The 22565-nt window shown below is 37.4% G+C and overlaps 1 protein-coding gene across 1 annotated transcript; it reads right to left on the bottom strand.

The window, feature by feature from the left end:
- Window positions 1-1682: 1682 nt before the first annotated feature.
- On the bottom strand, window positions 1683-22035 carry SERINC3 (serine incorporator 3). The gene is made up of 10 exons (XM_074288519.1): window positions 21359-22035; window positions 15345-15506; window positions 14046-14236; window positions 10829-10908; window positions 10265-10402; window positions 9108-9277; window positions 6137-6227; window positions 5779-5962; window positions 4760-4987; window positions 1683-2653 (listed from the first exon to the last, which is right to left on the bottom strand). The coding sequence occupies exons 1-10, from the start codon at window positions 21395-21397 to the stop codon at window positions 2518-2520; spliced, it is 1419 nt and encodes a 472-aa protein (XP_074144620.1). The 5' UTR covers window positions 21398-22035; the 3' UTR covers window positions 1683-2517.
- Window positions 22036-22565: the final 530 nt, after the last annotated feature.

Raw genomic sequence — 22565 nt, 5'->3', positions numbered from 1 at the left:
CACCAAAAGCCTTTATTCCAACAGGTAAAATTTCCTGTAAGGGTATTCACAACTCTAATTTTTTTTTGTCATGTTTTTCCTACCTTGAATAACTTTTAGTCCCATCAGTCTAAATCCTAGGTCCATATTCTCCTTTGTAGGTCTTAACATTTTCCCAGGTTCACAACTTAGGCATCCTTAACACCTCACTTTTCCTCATAAAACATAACCAGGTTTTCGTGCCAAGGCTTTCACACAATACCTCTTTGCACTCTTAGAACCCTCATCACTTCACACCCAGGCTATATGATAACTTCCCAATTGGTCTCCCTAGTTCTAGTCTCCCGTTTTCAAACCATCCTCCATACCAATACCAAAGTGACTTTTCTAAAACAGAGTTCTGACTATGTCATTCCTCCTCTTAAACTGCAGCAATAGTACCTTGTTACCTCTAGGGACAAATACAGAATTCCTGTGTTTAGCATTTATAGCTCTTTATCACTTGCCCTCAATCTCTCTTCCAGTGTTATTAATTCTGCCCCAGTCATGCTCTCTCCAATCTAGGCAAACTGATCATCTTGCTGTTCACCACAAACAACATTCCATATCCTATGCTGGTGCTTTTGCAAAGACCAGGCTTTATAGCTGGAATATATATTCTCAATACTATCTCTTAGAATCCCCATATCTCTTCAAAACTCAGCTCACATGCCACTTCTTGAGGGCCCCACCTCGTTGTCAATATTCTTCCTCCAGACACCTCACAGTAATTATGTATTTATATAGGTACATGTCATCTCTCCCAAATGAATGTAAAGTACTCAAAGGCAGGTATGGTTTCATTTTTGGTTTTGTATTTTGAATGCGAAGGCACATTAATAAATAATTAATTCAAGGTCCAGCTTACACTCAACATCCATAGGTCTATAATTGCTTTAGCCAATATGTTTCTGTCTGAATTCCCATAGCAAACACTGTTTGGGCCACTCATCCTCCAGAGCAAGGGTCATGTTATTCTGCACATGGCAAGCACTCAATGTTATGTATTCTACTATTCAATTATAATTCCCTGACGCTGAACTATAGCGCAGTATATTTCTCTGTTATCATCTTTAACAGCAGTGTGCTTTCAGTCATTTTCAATCTTGTCTATTTATGACCCCACTGGGGATCTTTTTGGCAAAGATACTGGAGTAGTTTTGCCATTTCCTTTTCTAGCTCATTAATACAGATGAGGAAACTTAGACAAACAGGGTTAAGTGATTTGCTGAGGGGGGTCATGCTGCCAGTTAAATGACTAAGGCAGATTTGAACTGAGGAAGATCAATCTTCTTGATTTCAGGTCTGGCGCTCTATTCACTGAACAACCTCACTTTCTCAAACACAGTGCTACATACAGGCTCAGGGTTCCTATGTGTTATTTTGAGTTATTTCATTGGCATAATTAGACTTTTCCCAGATGCAATTAAATCCATTGCATCTTCTAATCCTATGAATTTGGCACCTATTTCCCACAAATCTTCCACAAGAAAAGGTGAATTTCCTTTTTGCTTAATATCTTACAGGTACCAGAGTACAGTTCAAGAGGCTCATCTGTTATCTCTCATTCCTTCTATGAACACCTTTCTCATGTGTGTTTAGTATATAATCATCAATATGACTCCAAACTATGCCAAACTTGCTGATAAGGAAATGGCAAACTGTTTAAGGAAGACTCTGTAGAATTTATTTAAAATCTTGATATTTTTAATCAAATGTTACAGTGCAAATGGCTAAAGCGCTGACAGAAAAGTTCACGTGCATTTTTGCTTTACACATTTTTCTTCTGATGTGGAAATTACACTGGACATAAGGAACAGTTTTCCAGGTTAATTTTCCACTTATATTAAATCTTGAAAGCATTCACTTAAATCATTATATTTGGCAAAGCCACAGACTGAGATCAAGCAGCATCATATTATAGTGTAAAAATGTATGAATCTGAAAAGAACTTCTAAGTGACAAAAGCAAGAGATGTACTGTTCTGAGAGCCCTGGCCTGGGCAAGGGTGTGCAGGGCTTCCCTCAGGAAAGAGCAAGTGCACCCCTTAAACCTGCATACTGGAATGTCGGAAAAATACAAGAGAAAAGGTTTCTATTGACCAAAGCAATTGTGAAGTAGGATATTCTTCTTTGTTTTCTAAAGGTATTTCAAGCTGAATATACTGAGAAAGGTATCTAACCCTTCATGTTTTTCTATTAAACAATTTAAATTTAAGCTGCAGGAACCTACATATTTTTTTTCAGAATTCTCTTCACAGCACAGCTGTAGTTCCTTTTTAAAAATGCAATAATATTCACCTTGTACTTTATGTGTTACAAATAAACATAATATATCAAAAGGAAAAGTTTAGATCCTGCTTCAAAGCATCATCTAGTAACCTTGGGTATACCTGGATAAAGCCAAACTTTTGGGAAGTGTTCACTTAATATTTTAGTTGAAGCGAAATACATGGATGTTGACTCTTGGCACAAAAATTGTGTGATGACTCCTGAAGGTTCAACTGAAGTCTCTGTTGGTGAGGATAAGGGGTGCCATAAGGGTCCAGAGATAAAGGATGAGGCAAAACCAGCTGGAGACGATTTTTACCCACACAGGCCACTTGTGGATCACTGCCTGGAACTCTACATCAGGTCTATAAAGAGAAGAGGGTATTAAGGCAATATTCACCTTACTTCCCAGGACTCTTGACTGTTGCCCAAATCCCTGGCATATTTAGGAAGTGAATATCATCAACTGATTAGTTATCACTTAAACAAGAGATTCTGGTTGAAAGCAAACTCAAAATAAGTTCAGTCTTAAGGAGCCAAGACAGGCTGCTATTTGTGCTCTTGGGCTTGGAGGGGAGCTGTTCCCTTTGTTTCTCTTCATGAAGAAGTGGACATCTTCCTGGGGAAGTTTAGCCATTTCTTCATAACTGTTGTCCCTGGGAGAAGTTTTTCAGATACCCAAATCCCCCTACCATGAACTTTATGAATCAAACAAAATTAGGGACAAACTACAAAGTGTCCCTGGCTTGCTTTGTTTCTGCCTTTGCTTGGAACAATTCCTACTATCTTTACTTCCTAGTTTTTTCTAAATTCCAGCTCAAATGCCATATGCCATTGTTCTGGTCAGGAAAATAACGATCCTTCTTTTCACAGACTATGCACAGATCTTAGGTTTGCACAACTTTTATGAATCTAAATTTCACTTTTGTATTACAAAGAGAGGTAGCTGTGGTGTGGTGTGTTGTGCAGTCATGTCAAACACAAATAGAAACTGATCCCTGCACTCCACATACTAACTTAATAAATGAACATTATGTAGTGTTCTATCTTTACTGATTAGTTAAACATTTTCCTAGTACATTTTAATTTGGTTTAGACTGCACTTGGAGTGAGTTTGACCTCTCTGGTGCAGTAGATAAAAATCTGGCCTCAGAGGCAAGAAGAAACAGGCTAGAGAGTTCCCTATTCCAGAGAAATCACAATCCTTTGTAACTATAACTACCTATAAGTCAAATATTATTTGACTCAAAATCAAATACATAACACAGTATAAGGGATTCGTCAATTTGACAGCAATTTTCAACTAGATGATCTCTAAAGTGCTTTCTGTGGAACAACATAGCCAAGACTATACTGATTAGAAATAAGATTGACATTAACAGATATACATGGATAAGACAAGAATGCAACCAGATAAATTAGGAGGAGACTGGTAGTTATATAGCAACCATGCATGGGGAAATGGTTGAGGCATAACCATTAAGAAAATGTTTTATTAGAGTATGCTTGCCTGAGTTATGCTTAATCAGAATGCTGGAACACAGAATAGCCTCATACAGAGGTCTCTTTGTCAGGGACCAGCCACCCCAATGGTAGCCAGCTAGTGATATGGAAGTATTTTTGATACAGCATGCACAAATGAGTAAAGGTATTTTGGTAAGCTAGCATTCTGAAATCTGCTTGGTGTCTTGGTGTCTGTTCTGATTTTTCCCTCCTCAGATGCATCTAGGCAAAATTTAGCAGTGCTAATTTGATAACTTTCAATTCCCAAGATTTTGTCTTAACGAAAAGACTCCATGCAGTATCACTAATGTTGCCAGTAATAAGTCTCCAGAAGCTATAAAAGCAATCAACTAAGACCAATGTTTTAGCATCAATGTCAGAGATAGTCATAGCATTTGAATCTTTAGACCCAACCATTACTAACTGTATGACTTTAGACAAGTCACTTAATTTTTGCCATCATTTGTTAATTCACTAAGTAGGACTGAAGACGTGACACTGCACAGTAGATTAATAATTGCCCTTGAAGTCCAGAAGATCTAAGTGCCAGTCCTGATTCTTTTTTATAACTTTTTTTGGGGGGGTTGAGAAATTGGGGTTAAGTGACTTGCCCAGAGTCACACAGGTGGGAATTGTTAAATGTCTCAAGCCAGCTTTGAACTCTGGTCCTCCTAACTTCAGGGCTGGTACTCTATCCACTGTGCTCTCCAGCTTCCCTCAGTCCTACCTCTGCTGCAAGCTAGCTGTGTAATCCTGGCCTAGATATCTCAGGGTCCCAAAACAAGGTAGCTTTGATATAATAATAAAATCACAGGGGTGATACAAAAAGAATAATAAAGTGAGGATACATGCTACCTATTTCTTCATATGAATATGAAGATTAAATGACATTATAAAACCACCAGTCACTATATATTGTTGGCAATTATAATATTTGTGAGATCTAAAATTGATTTTTTGGCTTATACCTTTGCCAGTTGGTCAAGGTCATCATGATATACAAAGAGGCCAGGAACATCATTAGGTGGAAGGCAGAGTAACTGTATTGCACCCCATCTTTCTCATTGTCCACAGCTCGCCGTGGCTGTCCATCCTCAATATCTTTGGGGCTATTTGAGGAAGTATCATCCAATATCACACTGTCACTCCCAGACAAAGTCAGTTTGTTTACTTGACTGTTGTTAGAAGAACGGATGCTGCAAATGAATTCCCACAAAGAAAAATCAGAAAAGAGATATGACTTAATTGTCATTATCTGATGGTTTGGAATTTCTTAACTCTTGCCTACTTTGTTTTTTTTTTACAGTTGTTGTCGATTGCCATAAGACCACTTGATTCAGGTAGCATATGCGTTAATATATACAACTACTGCTATCCATAATATATTAGAGAAGCAAGGAAAATGCAATCTAGCTCCTAAACTATCTCTCTAACTGGTCCAGAGAAGCTAGGGAATTTATTCCTCCTGATTCATTCAAACTGGGAATGTTCAAATGAATAGTTAACATTCTCTATTGACAAAGCTTATTTATTATTATAACAACAGGCTTATGAAGTTGGGTCAGTATTACAAGTAAAGAACCCAGGTATTCTTAAAGATACTAGCCTTATACTTCCCTTTAGAAAGGACAGTTGAGGGTTTTCACTGTGTTATTTTGGAGATGCTACTACATGTAGAGATCCCATTATTGTAGATGATGTCTGTCTGTCTGTCTGTCTCTCTCTCTCTGTCTCTCTCTCTCTCTCTCATTCTGAGTGTGAAGCTAACTTAGAAAGCTGTAGCTTAGAAAGCTTAGAAAGAATATGGACCACCTGGGTTCTCTTTAAGCCTTTGCCATTACTGGCATCTGATATGAATCATTTCAGGCTTTGAGGCATCAAGGTTTCTCACTTTAACAATAGAGAAAACTGCTCCAAGTTTTCTGTGAAGATCAAATCAAATACTCTGTGGAGGCACTATTTAAGCGTGCTGGGTTCATAAACTCACGTGGAATATAGAAGGCAAAGGACAAAGATCATAAGTCCAAAGAAATTCTCTGAATCTAGCCACCGCCTGTTCTGTGACAATGGAGGACCAATGGTAGACACTGAAACAGTTGTGTTCGAAGGAGTCAAGGTCGGTATGGTTTTTTGTGTGACGATGCTCAATAAGCTTGGGTTACAGGTTCGATCTGAAAGTAGGAGATAACATGTATGCAAATATAGAGCTGTACCATACCTTCAAATATCATCCAGGAATAGTTTATTTTTGCATGTGTTTTATTTCTAATTTTCATCCAAAACCAATATGATAAAACTCTAAATTTTCATTTCAATAAGCATAGATATTATTAACTGACTCTTACCAGGTTCATTGGACATGGCTGACCATGTGAGATACATGGTATAAAGTGTAATAATTGAGGACTGGAGAAGGCCAGAGCGAGGCTGAAATTCCTGTTTAATAGAGAGGGGAGAAATATATATACATATGTGTATACACACACCATATATGTATTAAAATTGCTAACATTTATGTAGTACTTTACAAATGTTTATAGGTGATAAAACTAAGGATCAGAGAGGAAAAGAAACTTAACAGAGAAACTGGGATTTGAACCCAAGTCTCTTGACTCTTATGTTCAATGTTTTTTCCACTATATTAGGCTCTCTTTCCAAAACAAAATCTCATTACATTTTAAAGACTGCTTAACTTTTACAAACTTATCAATTTCTTGACTTAAATATCAGTTAAGTGGTTTTGTATTCTGCTTGAGAGCTTTAAAAATAAGAATTTTTCACTTCAAATGAAAACACAAACTAGTAAGTAAAGGAAAGAGTAAATCTTAGCTCTTAGTGACTGCCCCAACCACACAGATTCCGCTGATACTGTTGAGCCCTGGAAAAGAGGCCATAGCTCCCCCTCCCTCCTTGCAATTAGGTCTGGGAAAATTGAGTTTAGAACCTTGAAACTCCAAACCTACCTCCCCCTTTTTTTATATTCCATTGTGTCACAATGAAGGATAGCAAAGAAAAACATCACACAGATGCCCGATTCCCTATTTCTATCCTCGCCAGGATGATCCCTCCCTCCCCTCAGGAGTTTGAGTATTGGCCCACACACTTCACTGTCCTTGACAAGACAATGAGTTATGCTTTCTTATTTTGTCTCCTATCCCGTCAAGGTTTAAGTTATGTTCTTATCTTAATAGGCTTGTCCTTCCCTGGAATTATATCTCCCATCCTCCTAATGTCCTTGCCTCCCCTCACCTGCCTTTGTTTCTCTGTTCTGTCTCTGAAGTGTTTCCCAAAAGATAGCAACAGCTGCAAGATGTTAAGCTAATTGCATACTCAGCTTCTGTATTTTGCTTATAAACTCTAGTTAGCTAAAACCTTATAAGCTCTGTGCCTCAGTTTCTCTGGTACCATATGCTTTGGAAACATATTCCCATGTGGTCAGCTGGCTTATTAAACTCTCCACTTTAAAATTAAACCAGTCTCCACTTGCCTCAGTTTCTCTGGTACTACAGTACAACTTATGTACCTCTCACAGAACTGTAAAAGGCATGATCTTATTATATAAGAAGAACTATAATTATTACATAAATGTGAACTATATATTAGGTATCTTAAACCGGTCTTAGATTGTAAAGTTTCAATTATTAGAAGTTTGCAATATTGTAATATGACTTCTACTTAAGAAAGGTAGGACTCTGATTATGTTAGGACTATATGATTATTTATGGCACATTAGTACATTATTAAATTAACATTTTGAATTTCTAACAAATAATAAGTTATTTGAACAGGAGTTGGAAGACATGGATTCTAGCCTGGACTCTGCTACTAACTTGCTGTATGACCTTGGTTTACATCATTTCACCATTTTTAGTTTTAGTTTCCAGTTCAGTAATATTAAACTGGTTTAGATATTTAAAGTTCTTTCCAGCTGTTATGACTCAAACAAACCTATTAAAATGTCATAAAGACAAAATTCAAAATAATAATGTGTTCTTTAAAGAACACCAACTTATGAGGTAAGAAAAATCAGCAGTTTTTTTCCCCTAAAAAGCTGTAATAATTTTAAACCTTTGGGATTTTAATGATTCATAAAGGACCATCCAAAAAATTTATAGATCTTTAAGGAAAAAAACCTTAGAGGACAAGTCCAAATCTCCAGTTTTACAAATAAAGAATCTATGAGAGAGGAGAACAAGAAAGGAGAGCAAGAACGGAGAGTGAACCAAGCCTAACCAAAATGAATTTATGATACTTGATTTATGGTCCCCAATTCCCCGAGAAATTCTAATTACTAATCTAAATTACTAATATGTCCATAACCAAGCTCTGGCTCTTGGTTATCTTTTATAGCATATACATTTTCCTTCTTTCAATTAGTCTACTGTTAACTCTCCAAAAATAACTTTGAAATATAAATCTCAACAAACCTAGCTTTGAAATGTAATTATCTTTAATATATTTCTACTTTCCTTAAGCTATATGTTAAGAACCTGCCTACCCTCTAAGGCCTAAGGACTGGAAATGACAAGATTCCAGCTTAGACCATCCATGGTGGTGGTTCTCTTGCCTCCTTCACTATTTCACTAAGATCAAGACTGGTCCCAAGATTCTCCAGAGAGCTAGTCAGGACACTATGTTTTGGTGCCCAAACAGGATACAGTTTATCAAGGATTTCAGGTCTGAGCTTAAGAATATAATAAAAATCTTGGGTTTGCTTTCTAGATGTTTGCATACTGATGATTCCGTCTATCAGTAGTACCTATCAGCAAAATTTTTCCTACAATGTTAATGTATAAGACTGCATTAAAAAAAAAAAAAGTTAATAGTGATTTAATGACTATTAAAAAAAAATTAAAACAAGATTGTGGAGGTCCAGGTTAAGAACTCTTGATCTAATGCAACATGCAATGGAGGTATCCCTTCTACAACATTTCTCATACGAGATTTAGTCTGCCTAAATCATCCAGGGATTGGGAATTCATTTCCAAAGCAGGTTATTTAAAATCATATGAATAAAAATATTTATACAAACCTACAAATAATTCCCTTTTATTTTTCCCATAAGAGATTAAACAGATTTTTAGAGCTAAAAGAGATCTTAAATATTTAAATACAACCCTAATTCAGAGAGCAGTTAGCTAAAGAGAAATGGCTTATCCAAGGTGAAATAAAGTCAGTGGATCCCAGCAGGGATTTAGGCTTTTTGAAACTTTTAGAAAAATTCAAGGTATTTAAGTCATAGATTTTTTTTTTTTAAACGAACTATTAACAAAAAAGCACTTCAGCAGGAAATTTTAAGAAAAAATATGTCAATACCTGAATTTTGGGAAGGATTGAGACAATGGATACCACAATGCAAAAAATCAAATTTAAACTGATGAATAACTTGTTTTCAGTGCAGGCATCAGCTTTGGTGTAAAATACAAACAAGAGTACCACACCGATGAAGGACAGGATATAGCAGAAGCTTGTACATGACAGTAAAACTACAAAACAGAAAATTAATGTTAACTTCCACAATTTGCAGCAGAAACCAACTAGGATTTAGGAAAGGATCTTTTTCCCCTGTGCATAAACTGATGCATGCTTTCATTTTTTTATATAATCAGTGATCACAAACTGAAACATAAGAAGGCCCAAGGTTATAAGAACATGTTACTTTGCTCGAATTCATCAAGCACCTAAAACTATACACTACATCATTCTGTCATTCTGATTTCTTGGGCTGGAAAAGCAGACATTTAGCAATCCAGTTGAATTATTACCTGTAAGAAGACCTGTATTTGAGATAAATAGTTTAAGGCATTGCAATCTCCCCTAATGGCTTGAGTTTGAATCTCCTCTGCCAAAATTGGTGTTTTTCTGTTCCCTTTTTTATCTATTGAACTTAGTTCATTACTTTCTTTAAAAAAAAAAAAAAAAAAATAGTAGTATTTTCTTTTTAGATTTTGAATTCCAAATTCTCTGCCTTCCTCTCCCTTACCTCCAAATTAAAATGTAAACAATAAGTCAATTATATGTATTAAATCATGTGAAACCTATTTCCATGATAGCCATATTTCAGGGAAATCTATAAAATGAGTTAGGATGGTCTCTTTCAGTTTTAACCTTCTATGTTCCAAAGTCCCTTCTAGCTTAACATTCTGAAAATTCAATTGAGATTTGGTTGAACTAGGAAATAAATAATAGTTTTAAGAAATCCAAACTTTTCATCAATGGTTTTTACACATTTGAAACTAATGAGGGGGGGGGGCAGCTAGGTAGTGCAGTGGATAGAGCACCAGCCTTGAATTCAGGAGGACCCGAGTTCAAATCTGGTCTCAGACACTTAACACTTCCTAGCTGTGTGACTCTGGACAAGTCACTTAACCCCAGCCTCAAAAAAAAAAAAAAAAAAAAAAAAAAACAACTAATGAGATTTTACAAACTTGATGGTTTGCACATACTCTAATAATGACAGTTCAGACACCTACCTGCATACCAGCATCTAGCATTTCCTTCTTCCATTCGATTAACCCAATTCTCATTACAAGAGTGGGCGAAGTCCACTAACAGTATCAACTGTATGAGGATGTACAAGAAGGCTCCACACATTCCAGTATAATACCACACTACAAATAAAAAGGAGAATTCCTTAGTTCACATTATAGGGTAAGACATGACAATCAAAATGATTTCAAATCCAATATACATGACAAAGAAAATCAGGGAGTTCTTTGGGTGTTTTGGCTATTACTTAACCTATACCAGAAATCCATACATATCACTCAAGGTATGTTAACGATATCAAATTACAACAACAAAAAAAACCTAAAAATAAAGGTATTGGAGTTCTTATGCTATGAGTTATATTATTAACTCATCCATATTACAAAGTACTTCTAATAAATATAGTATTTAAACCATGGCAAGGAAAAAGAGCAAACTAGACTGTTTCCAGGCCATTTGCTATAAATATCCATAAAAACCTAGTCTCCATTTATTTCACAAATGTTATAAACTTATTACTATGGTATTTTATAATTTGGAAATCATACCTGTGCTAAATGGACCCTCGGGAATGTAAAAAGATCCAACCATTAGACCAACAATGGCAACAATTTTGAAGAACCAGAACCTATTAAAATATAAAAATGTTTCTCTGAAATGTTCTTGTCCTCATGTAAAAACAGCTAAAAAGCAGAAACACAGTGCCTAGTTAAATAAAGCATTGACAAAAGGACTGGTGTCTAAAGACAATAAATAACATGTCATTATTTTCCATTATTTGATAAATGAAGTTTTCAATTTTTACCAATTTTGTACTTAATCATAATTCTCCAATATTTCAGGGATCTGAGATTTTCAGTGTGGATACACTTTGGACTAATGCAATTAGAGCCTCTTACAAACCTTACTGTAGTATTAGTCACACCATTTCATAGCAAACTTCTGGTCATAAGACTAGCTCATAAAACAAAAAATCTGGAAGATGTTAATGACCTATTGAAACACAGGTAGAAGGATTCTTACAGATTAAGAAATGATTCTCAAATATTTCTAGCCATATGAAAAGATGCTCCAAATAATGATAATAATGATTATCAGAGAAATGCAAATTAAGACAACTCTGAGGTACTACTACACACCTCTCAGATTGGCTAGGATGATAGGAAAAGATAATGATGAATATTGGAGGGGATGTGAGAAAACTGGGACACTGATACATTGTTGGTGGAACTGTGAATGGATCCAACCATTCTGGAGAGCGATTTGGAACTATGAAAAAGTTATCAAACTGTACATACCCTTTGATCCAGCAGTGTTACCACTGGGCTTATATCCCAAAGAGACCTTACAGCAGGGAAAGGGACCCATATGTGCAAAAATGTTTGTTGGCAGCCCTTTTTGTGGTGGCTAGAAGCTGGAAATTGAATGGATGCCTATCAATTGGAGAATGGCTGAGTAAATTGTGGTATATGAATGTTATGGGATATTATTGTCCTGTAAGAAATGACCAGCAGGATTATTTCAGAAAGACCTGGAGACTTAGAAGAACTGAAGCAGAATGAAATGAGCAGAAGCAAGAGATCATTATACTTCAATAACAATGATGATCAATTCTGATGGATGTGGCTCTCTTCCACAATGAGATGAACCAAATCGGCTCCAATGGTCCAGTAATAAAAAGAACCAGCTACACCCAGCAAAAGAACTATGGGAAATGAGTATGGACCACAACACAGTATTTCCACTCCTTGCTATTGTCCACTTGCATTTTTCTTTTCCTTCTCAGATTATTTTTACCTTATTTCTAAAGCCAATTTTTCTTGTGCAGCAAGATAATTCTACAACTATGTATACATATATTGTATTTAACATGTATTAGTCTACCAGCCATCTAGGGGAGGAGGTGAAGGGAAGGAGGGGAAATGTTGGAACAGAAGATTTTGCAAGGGTCAATGCTGAAAAAAATCCATGAATATGTCTTGTAAATAAAAAGCTAAAAAAAAAAGAGAGAAAAAGAAAAAGAAATGATTCTCAGTCTAACACTCCTTTAGGGCTATGAGTCAAGTCAAGTAAGCTTGGGTCTTAATACTGAATCTGCTACTTATATCATTTTAGGCAAGTCCTTTTTCATTGCTAAATTTCATTCTCCTCGTCTACAAAATGAAGGGGTTGGAAATTACTGCTAAAGTCCCTTCCAGCTAAAAAAAGTTTATGATCCTAGAAATACTAGTATTAAAGAAATAACATGTGTTTAAAAAAAAAAGAAAAAGATTTTTAAAAGGATTTTAGAATTCACTATTCATTTATATGTAGCTGCAAGGTGAGTTACCAATAAACGAGAAAAAGACAAGATTCAAGCAGATATATATGAACAGATATTTATGGTTCCTACATGTATAATACTACAGATAAGGAAAGACAGTTTTCTTATGGAAGTAAACTCAAAAATGAAACCTAGCACATAAATTCATGGAGTCAATGCCTAACTCCAAGTCTTGAAGAAGCACTGAATCTTAAAAGGTGTAATTTTTAAACAAAAGCTTCAGTATTTTTTGTTATATCTCTCACAACAGTTTTAGTTACTGTTTTAATAGTTTCCATGTTGTTACACTCTTACAGCACACACAATGAACAGAGATTAAGGTCTATTTCCTATTTTTCTATGGTAGCAAATGTGATTGGAATAGCAATAGGTAACATCTATAAAAGTACTGGATCTTTTATAGGTATTTTTCTGAATTTAAAATATTGGGCTTACAAAAAGATATACTTTGGGTCATATGATCCCTTAAAAAAGGTGAAGAGGGAGTAGGTAATGTCATAGCTAGGGCTCATAAGGGAAAATGTGGGCAGAAACTATGCACACCAAATCCAGGTTGGTAATTTGCAAATTAGATCAACCCAGGCAACCAGAAGTTGAGTGGATTTAACATTATGTACAACAATATTGTGACTAGAGGAATATGATAAATCATTTCTAGGTTGGGGAATAAGCTAAAACAGAAATGCATGGCTGGCTGGAACTCTGGTTTCTATAGGTGACATAGCCAACACTTACAAGGCAAAAGTAAAACCAAACCCCTATGGCTCTGAAGGATATACACACACATATATACACAGATTTGACAAAACTCAGTTAATCAGTTAATCTGTTCCTGTCCTGGTCATTGACTTTTAAATATGCTTTTGATTATCTATGCCCTACTATGATATTTCTGGATTTATTTCATTCTAATGGTCTTGGTAGTCAAGGTTATTTTCCTTCAGGTGCAAAAGTAGTTATGATATAAAATCCAAGAAAGAAAGGTGTGACCTGGGAAATACCTTTCAGGTTAACTATTCCCTGACTTTGAAAATGATGATCAGGGGACAGCTAGGTGGCACAATGGATAGAGCACCAGCCCTGAATTCAGGAGAACCAGAGTTCAAATCTGGTCTCAGACACTTAACACTTCCTAGCTGTGTGACCCTGGGCAAGTCACTTAACCCCAGCCTCAGGGAAAAAAAAAAGAAAATGATGATCAAATGATCTCACATACATTATACCAAAGTTATCTAGGCCAAATAGCTATATTTACCATTGACTAACACTATAAACACATTATTATATATTACACTAATATAACAATATTACTATTACAATAATGTAACACTATATATTACATTATAACCCTATAAAATTCTAATAGAAACTGGGGTAGTATGGAAAATATGGGCAGAAAGACAAAGAATATTTGATAAAAACCATTATGGTATGACACATACCCATTGTGCACTGCAGCTCTTGGATCTTTACTACTTTTCACTTTTAACATCAGTAGAAAGAATAGAAAGAAAAAGATAGCTAAGGCAAAGTTGACCCGATAGACAGCTTTATAACCAACCAGGGCATCACAAATATCAGTTGTGTCATCATCATTTTTGATTTTAAATCCCCCTTTACAAAATCCAGGAATCTGGGGGGGGAAAAAAAAAAGGATATTCCAATGTTATTGTGTACTCCATTTTAAGAAAGCATCATCTTATCAATTAATCTCTAGAAATAATAAAATAATCCCATTACCTGAGTTCTGGGTATTTCAGACAAAAATGGGCTCAAAGTCCTTTAATTGTGATGATAGAAGTATCCTGTTTCTATTTCAATACAGAGATTTACATAAATTTCTTTTTTTTTTTTTAGCATCATTATGGCACTCTTATTACTAAATATTCTAATAACTTGAATTTTCTGAATCATATGTGAAGTCTTTGTTTTTGGCAAATTAGTTCTTTTCTGTCTAGTGTAGTTCTCTCTCAGCTATATACCATTGCTTCTAACACTGGAAGTACTAGCCTTGCTTAGAAGAATAAATTTAAATACTTAATGAAACAGAGTGCTTAGATGACTACCTCATTTTAAATTTACACACATTAAAACAGAGTACTTGGGTGACTATCTCTCATTTTGTTTCTCTTTCCTAACAGGGTCAGGTCAAAAGTGTGAATATGTTTATAATCCCAATCTTTTCTCACCTCTGAAGTAAAACTTGAGAGCTTCATGATGCCCCTGAAACACATCCCAAAGTGAATATATATATATATATATACACACACACACACACACACACACACACACACACACACACACACACACACACACACACAATTAGACCTACATTTCCCAAACTCATTTGACCAGAGAACATTTTTTGAAGTTTGAAATAAATTAGTGGATACCATGATTCAAAGGGTCTACTGAAAACACTAAATATATCTTGGAAGGGAAAGGAGAGCAGGGAACTATGAGAGCAAAATAAAGGAAATAACTTTTTTTTATCTCTCACCCCAAGACATCTCACTAATTTGGCATCATTTTCTATTTAATATTTTGGAAAAAATTCTATTAACATCAATATTATCAAATAGAATAGCAAGTTAGGAATATAATTTTGACAATACTGAATTAGAACGCCAACTAAAACTCGCTAGACATTATATATTAAATTTTTTCCCAATGAGTAGCTATTCCAAAATTTAAAATGATAATAAATTATTAAATTACAGGCCAATTTTAATTCCAAATACCTTCTTCAGCTGTACATCCAATGGTTCTGTCAACATAATAAAAGAAACAGCTGTGCCCAAGAGAAGAATTATGGCATAGATAATACGAGTCAAAGTTGAATTCTTGGCATTAGGACAGCAACTGCACAGCAAACATGATGCACTGCTGCACAAGCATGGAATCTACAAAGAAAATATAAGAAAACAAAATGTAAAAACACACACACTATATGTATATATAAATAATATGTCAAATACAGTGTAACTCCTTTATATTACATATGAAACCTATATTTTATTACATTTTTGTTATATAAATTCCATTTCTATATAACTCAGAGAATACAAATCTGTGTAATAACAGGATTATAATGTATTGGGAGAATGTCACAGGTATATTTTTGTTAGTTTAAAAAGATTTGTTTAGAAGATAATGTGATATCAAGTAAAAAAAGCTCTAAACCTAGAGCCACAAGACTCTCCCATTTACTAGCTAGTTGTGTGACCATAGTTTATTTATTTAAAAACAAACAAACAACAACAACAAAAATAAATAAATAACGGGGATAACGATGTAAGGAAAGCACTTTGTAAAGATTTTTTACTTGTTTTTTGATAGACCTAGTTACCTAGAGCTGTCAAATGTTTTGCTTTACAAGGAAGAGCGGTTTTGATTTCAATTCATCCAAAAGCTATCAGAACTCAGTACCTTACCAGTCTTCAGCCCAAAACTAACAATGAGAGTTCCAGAAAGATGATGTAACATGAATCACATATGTTTATCTCAAAAATGTAGGCTGACTTGTTTCAAAGCATGAAGTTATCAAACAGCATTCCAAGATCATATTCATTAGATGACTAAACAGAGATGCATGGATCCCTGGTCTCCTTTACCCATAGCTCTCAGGAACTCTCAGGTTATGACAGATGCTAAATAACCTTCATTGCTTATAGATTATATCTGCCCTGGGCTGTTATCTGTAACCACATCTCAACCACCACTCAAACTAATAGTTGGCAGAACTAAAAAAAAATATATATATATATTAGCATGTGTCATGATTGTAAGAATTTTCGACTTCTTAGCAAAGCATACATAAATAGGATCTCAAACTTCTCTTCAATAGCTAAGATCCCAAAGTTGGGCTTACAGATCGTTTTTATAGACAAAAGGAAGACTATCCATTGTAAAAGGTGATTGATTGCATTCACCTGCAAAGTTAGTCAGTGGTACATGGATAACAAACTATACTTTCCTAGAAGGACAAGAGATAACTGGCCAGACGTTCTTAAAGGACAAGAGATAATCAGTTTCCTTGACATAAGAACAAAACCATTGATTTCAAAGAAAAACTGAACTTCTAAATTTAATTTTGACAATGCATAATTTACAAAAAGAGCTGAACTTCTAAATTTTAAGTCAAAGAGAAAATGTGACTTAAGCAAAAATATCAGCAAAAATTTAATTTGAAAATTAAAATGAGCCGAGAAACAAAATTTCAAGTATGATCAATTTACTTGGCTAACAATAACCAATAAATTAGGCTAATGGCCTCTCTGAATAACCAAAGACTATGAGGTAGGGCTTACCAGTCTTCATATAGTTTTGTAAAGTATAAGAGAACAAAGAACAGGAAATACCACACATTGGAAAACAAATATGATTAGTTACAAAGTCTGCAGTATCATAGGTGACTAAAGCAATATCATTAGCTGGACTTAGGGACTAGCAACAACCCCTTCTTCCAACTGTAGATTTATTGATAAGAGTCCTAATCTGCTCAGTAAATTGAATAGAGATAACAGACCCTTTTGGCACCCTTTTGCATTCTGTAAAGTTTGTTAATAAGATAAAATTTTCCTTATTTGTACCTAGGTATGCAAGGTTGTAGAGATATAATGCATTTATTTGTGTTAATTTATCAGACAAATGAATTTTAAAGTAACTCAGCGAGGGAAAATTGAATTTTTTGACTCAAATTTCTGAAGTTAACTCAGAGACAATGAAATATGGTTCAGGTAGTTACAGAATGAATTAAAATAGAATATAAATTCAATAATAAAGTAGAATTAAATTGTATTTTTCAGTAGCAACACAAAATAGAATCAATGACAAAATGAAATCAATTTGATCTTTTTACATACCCTAACAAAAGTCTGGAAATGTCTCTTTCCTTTTCTAAAAAATTTTTTTTTCTTTTCTGAGGCTGAGGCTAAGTGACTTGCCTAGGGTCACACAAGTGTCTGAGACCAGATTTGAACTCCGGTCCTCCTGAATTCAAGGCTGGTGCTCTATCCACTGTGCCACCTAGCTGCCCCCTTTCCTTTTCTAAATTGAGGAAAATTATCAATAAAACTTATTTTCTTTCATTATTGTACACTTAGGAAGCTGTGTGACAGTCAGAGACTTTAACTCATCATTGTAGCATATATAATTTGAATTATCCCAAAACAAATACCTACATTGCATTGAAAAAGTAATTTTCTCTGCATAAAAATATTTTTGGCCATAGCAACTTATGTAGTTATTTATAAAATATAGTATTAAAAATGTCACTGTGGGAACCAAACTATATTACCTAACCTTAGTCTTGATCCTAATAATTGGTCACAGAAAATATAAATTCTTGCATTTTGCAGATTAAGGAAATAGCAATACTTAGTTCATTCCATATGCAATTTCATATTTATTAGAAAGAATAGTTTTGAAGGGACCCAGGGTCTGTCTATCAATTACCATCACCTCAAGTATGTGTACTCAATCTAGGCCTCAATTTCCTCTCAGTCAAATGAAGTTTCTAAAATTCCCTAATTCTTTGTTGTTTACTTATTCTGCACAATTCTTACAATAACTTTCCACTTTGTGGTATATGTCTTTGATGAATAAAAGATCTCTCTCTGATTCATACACTCCTACAGTAACCTGATATTCTGATGCATTCCCATAAAGGAATAGTCTATAATTTTAGCCTACAGTGCAAAGTCTATAATTTTATTCTAATGACAACCAAAAAGGAATGACTGCCCCTCCAAGTTGGCATTACTGCCTCCCTGCCTCCCTTACATTTGAATATGTGGTTACTTTAAAACAACAAATGATGATGACAGATATAAGGCCCTCAAAACTGATCTGTAAATTATGACTTGCTGTCTTTGGCACTTTCCAGATGATCTCAAATCATAAAGTAGGAATAATAACAATATCCAACATTTACATAGTACTTTAAGATTTGCAAAAAAAAAAAAAAAAAATTTGCAGAAGCACTTTACAAATCTCCCAATTACAAAGCTAAAAAAAAAGTTTGAGGTCATGTCTAAGGAAAAATAAATACTCCCAATAAATGCTTAATGACTTAAGTTTATAGATCTCTCAATAAATAATTTTGTATCTAATTTTTACAATAACTAAAACAAATAAACCATCAAACTTGACATTCTAAAGCAAAAACTACCATTACTTTCAATAAATAATTTTAATTGACAAATGAAATTATTTAACTAACTAGATCTTCAAATATGTTAGTTTAATCTGATATTATTAGTTTTGACTAATAGGATTCTAGCAGCTAACATAGGATTTAGATTTAGAATTAAAGAATCACAGAATTTTAGAATTGGCAGGACAGTAAAGAGCATTTAATCTATCATCAAATCTACCTAGGGATAGGAAGATTATCCAAAACTGCACAGCAAATTAGTAGCTGAAGGACAAGAAAATAAAATGTATTGACATTTAATCCAAAATTCTCTGCATTGTACTAAGAATTCCTCAAATTAGAGGTTCAATACTAGAGCTTAAAGCAGCATGAAGTTATAAAAGCAAGTCACTATCTTCCACCTTCAGAAATCGGTTATATAGTATTCAAATTGCTTGGCAAAGAAAGAAGATGAAATTAAACCAGTCATTCACCTGTGATTTTAAAAGTCTCAAACCTGGTCATCTGGAGACAGAATTGCTCTGGTGAAAAGTAGGAAGACAAGAATAATTTCCAAATAGTCCAAGATTTAGCTTTGATGAGAAAAGTCGTCAGAAATGGTAAAGTACAATCTGATTCTCATCTCCCAATTAAAGTACCTCTTTTTTCCCTAAACCAGCAATGTTTCTCAAAGATATTATCTTATTGCCCTTAAAGATACTACACTTCTATGTTTAAGGGGGGGGGGGGAAACAAACCGATGGGTTAAGGAATCTTTAAGGTCATTTCATCCAACTACCTTTTTGGGGGAGAGAAGGGACCTTATAAAGTAACAGATCCAGGAGAGGGAAACAAACTTGCTCAAAATTATTAAGCTGGTAGCTAAAATCTAATGTTCCCGATTTGTGGGCAAGTCTAGTCATGATGCCTCCTCTTACCCATACATATGCATAACATTCCATCTGCTGCCGGTGCCTTCACATGGGCCATCCTCCAGGCAAGTCCCCTCCCGTCCCCGATTCCCTTCATCTTTCTCTCTCAGAATCCCTAGTTTTCTTCAACACTCATCGTAAGCACCCCCTTCTACCGGAGAACCTTGCCGGTAGCCCCGCTACCTTATCATCTGGCACCTGTTGGTTATTTCCCTACTCCAGCTAGACGGCAAGCTCCTAGCCTCCAAGGGCTTAACAGTGTTGTTGGATTGAATTAAACTGCAATGTAAGTATAGTGCCGTCATCAGCACTCTAAACAAAATAGCCAGCTCAAACCAGACCAGGATGGAGAGGTTTGGGTGGGAGCAGCATCAGTAGCACCGTGGCTTTGGGATTGGGAAAGGAAGACTCACCACAGGATAACCTACTTATCAGATACATACACATATCAGCCAAACCAACTCAACTCAATCAAAAAATCCTCCGTTGGGATAAAGCCCTGGGCTAGATTCCTCTCAGACTCGGCATCAGCACTGACAGAGCGCTCTCCACACAAAAATTCCCCAGCGTTAAACATTACTTACCTATATTTCACACAGAGGAAGCTCGGCGCCAGACAAGTTGCCAACAACAACAACATCGTTAGCCGATTACTTTAGTCGGGCACCGGTGCTAAGGGCTTCGTAATTATCATCTCACTGGATTCTCACAACCGCCCTGGGAAGTGGGTGCGATTACCGCCTTCCACCCCTTTTACAGAGGAGGAAAATGGGGTAAACGTCAGGTAAGTGGCAGCTAGCGGCTGCCCGCGACTCCCCCAGGTCGGGGCTCCATCACCGCCGCCCGAATCGCGGCCGAACACAAGCCGGAAGCACCACCCAGCGGCCCAGAACCAGAGGCAGTGGTCACGCCGCTCCGGGACCAAAAGCAGGTCACAAAGTTCGTCCTTAACGCGGCTTTAATAACACTGCTGGCACGTGTCCTACTAAGTTCTTTTAAGGCACCACATAAGTGCGCTTTATTCTTATTTTTTCCTAACTCATTCCTGTTTCTCAACCTTTCCACTTTCTTCTTTTAACTAAGATCAATACGGCAGATATCAAATGGCACCCAATGCAATAATGTTTAATTCGCTTCGCACATCTGGGGCACTGGGCGAGCTTAACACATTCTTGCTCCTTTTCCTCCCATAATGTCAAGAGGAAATCCAAAGGGACCCGCGGGAAGGGATCCATAAACGCTGCTTCCCCCGTCCCCTGCCCCCCATTGAAGATGCGATCCAAAAGGCACGAACAGCAGGCGTTTAAAAAGGCTTGCAGCTCTCCCCTCCGACCTTTTCCCAGACAGATGTCAGGGGGAGCGGGAAGCCGGCGCCCAAACTCCGGGAGCTCTCCCCCAGGTGCCAGCGGACAAGAAACAAATAGCCCACCTCCCGGTGTCCCCCCGCCCCCTCCCTCCCAGGCCCCAGCACTCGGCGCGGCGGGTGGGTGGGGCGAAAGGCCGAGTAAATAAACATTACAAAAAGACTCTGCTCCCGGACCGCGAAGCCGCGACAGGGGGTATCCGGGCCACGAGAAGGCGACCTCACCGGCCGGACTCGGCCCGGGCCGCCCCCCCGAGGTCCGCAGCCTCGGGTCAGCGGTTGTCCGCCCTCTTTCCCGCCGCCGAACAGGTCCCCCCCACTCACCCAGCTGGCTACGGAAAAGGCGCCCAGCACGGCCCCCATGGCGGCGGCGGCGGCCGGGCCGGACCGCGGTGATGGCTACGGGGTGGTGTAGGCTCCGGCTCCGGCTCCGGCTCCGGCGACGTTGCCTCGGCGGCTATCTCCTCCTCCTCAGAGGCTGGGGGCAACAGTTCCGCGGGACGGAAACCGCGATCCGCCTCTCTCCCGACGCGCATTATACGTCACCGCGTCGCACCGCCTACCTCTGCCCCCTCCCAAATGTCAGAACCGGAGGGCCGCCCATTGGATGAGGAGGGAGGCGGGACTAGAGGGACTGCGGGGGCGCCAGCAGTCTGGGAAGGGAGCTGTGTGGAGGTGGAGCGTAGAGGGTCGGAGCTGTCGGGGGAGGGCTTGTTGGTTGATTGTGTTGGAGTGAGCTGCAGTTCCGGGATCGCGGCCTCTGCTCTGCGGCCCGAGAGGGCCAGTTAACCCGAGGATGCTAAGGGCAGGTGGTGATTAGCCATCGGGGGAGGGCTCACACTTGTTCGTGACCCTCCTGGCCCCTCTCTGCCTGCTTGTTACTGCAGAATTGCTCCGGGGTAGCTTTTTATATAGACATGCTGGACAGCCCTCCCCCCACCAACATGCACACCGCCCCCCCCCCAACACCCCACTCCCACTGAACTACTTGGTATCTGCCCGGAGCTAGACGTAGGATCCCCAAACCGAGACGAGTGTCGACATAATGCGGACTGAGCAATATCCCTTTCACCCTCCTTGTGGGGAGGAAGCTGGGGGAATTCATTGTGTTTCAGCCTGCGTTTTTTAGTGGCCCGAGTTGAGGAGAGAGTTCTGGATCAATCTGAGGCTCTGGATCGAAATGTCGCCTTCGAAACTTAGTCTAGCAGAGGGTGACTTTCTGCAAGTAATAGTTTGCTGCGTTCGGTGCTCCCACCTCTTCCTCCAAAAGTAGCTGTTGACTTTATCCCCCACTCTTCATAGTCACAGGAGTTAGAGCTGGAACAGGTCTTAAAAATGTGGCTCCGGGCTAAAGCTAGGGGGCGCAGTGGATAGAGCACCAGCCCTGAATTCAGGAGGACCCGAGTTCAAATCTTGTCTGACACTTAATACTTCCTAGCTGTGTGACCCTAGGCAAGTCGCTTAACCCCAGCCTCAGCAAAAAAATAAAATGAAATTTAAAAATCTGGTTCCAAGCCCCTGATTTTACAGA

This window comes from Sminthopsis crassicaudata, chromosome 2, assembly GCF_048593235.1.
Source record: "Sminthopsis crassicaudata isolate SCR6 chromosome 2, ASM4859323v1, whole genome shotgun sequence".
NCBI classification, from domain to species: domain Eukaryota; kingdom Metazoa; phylum Chordata; class Mammalia; order Dasyuromorphia; family Dasyuridae; genus Sminthopsis; species Sminthopsis crassicaudata.
The sequence above is the reverse complement of the archived record's forward strand: the minus strand, read 5'-3'. Positions and strand labels throughout refer to the sequence as shown.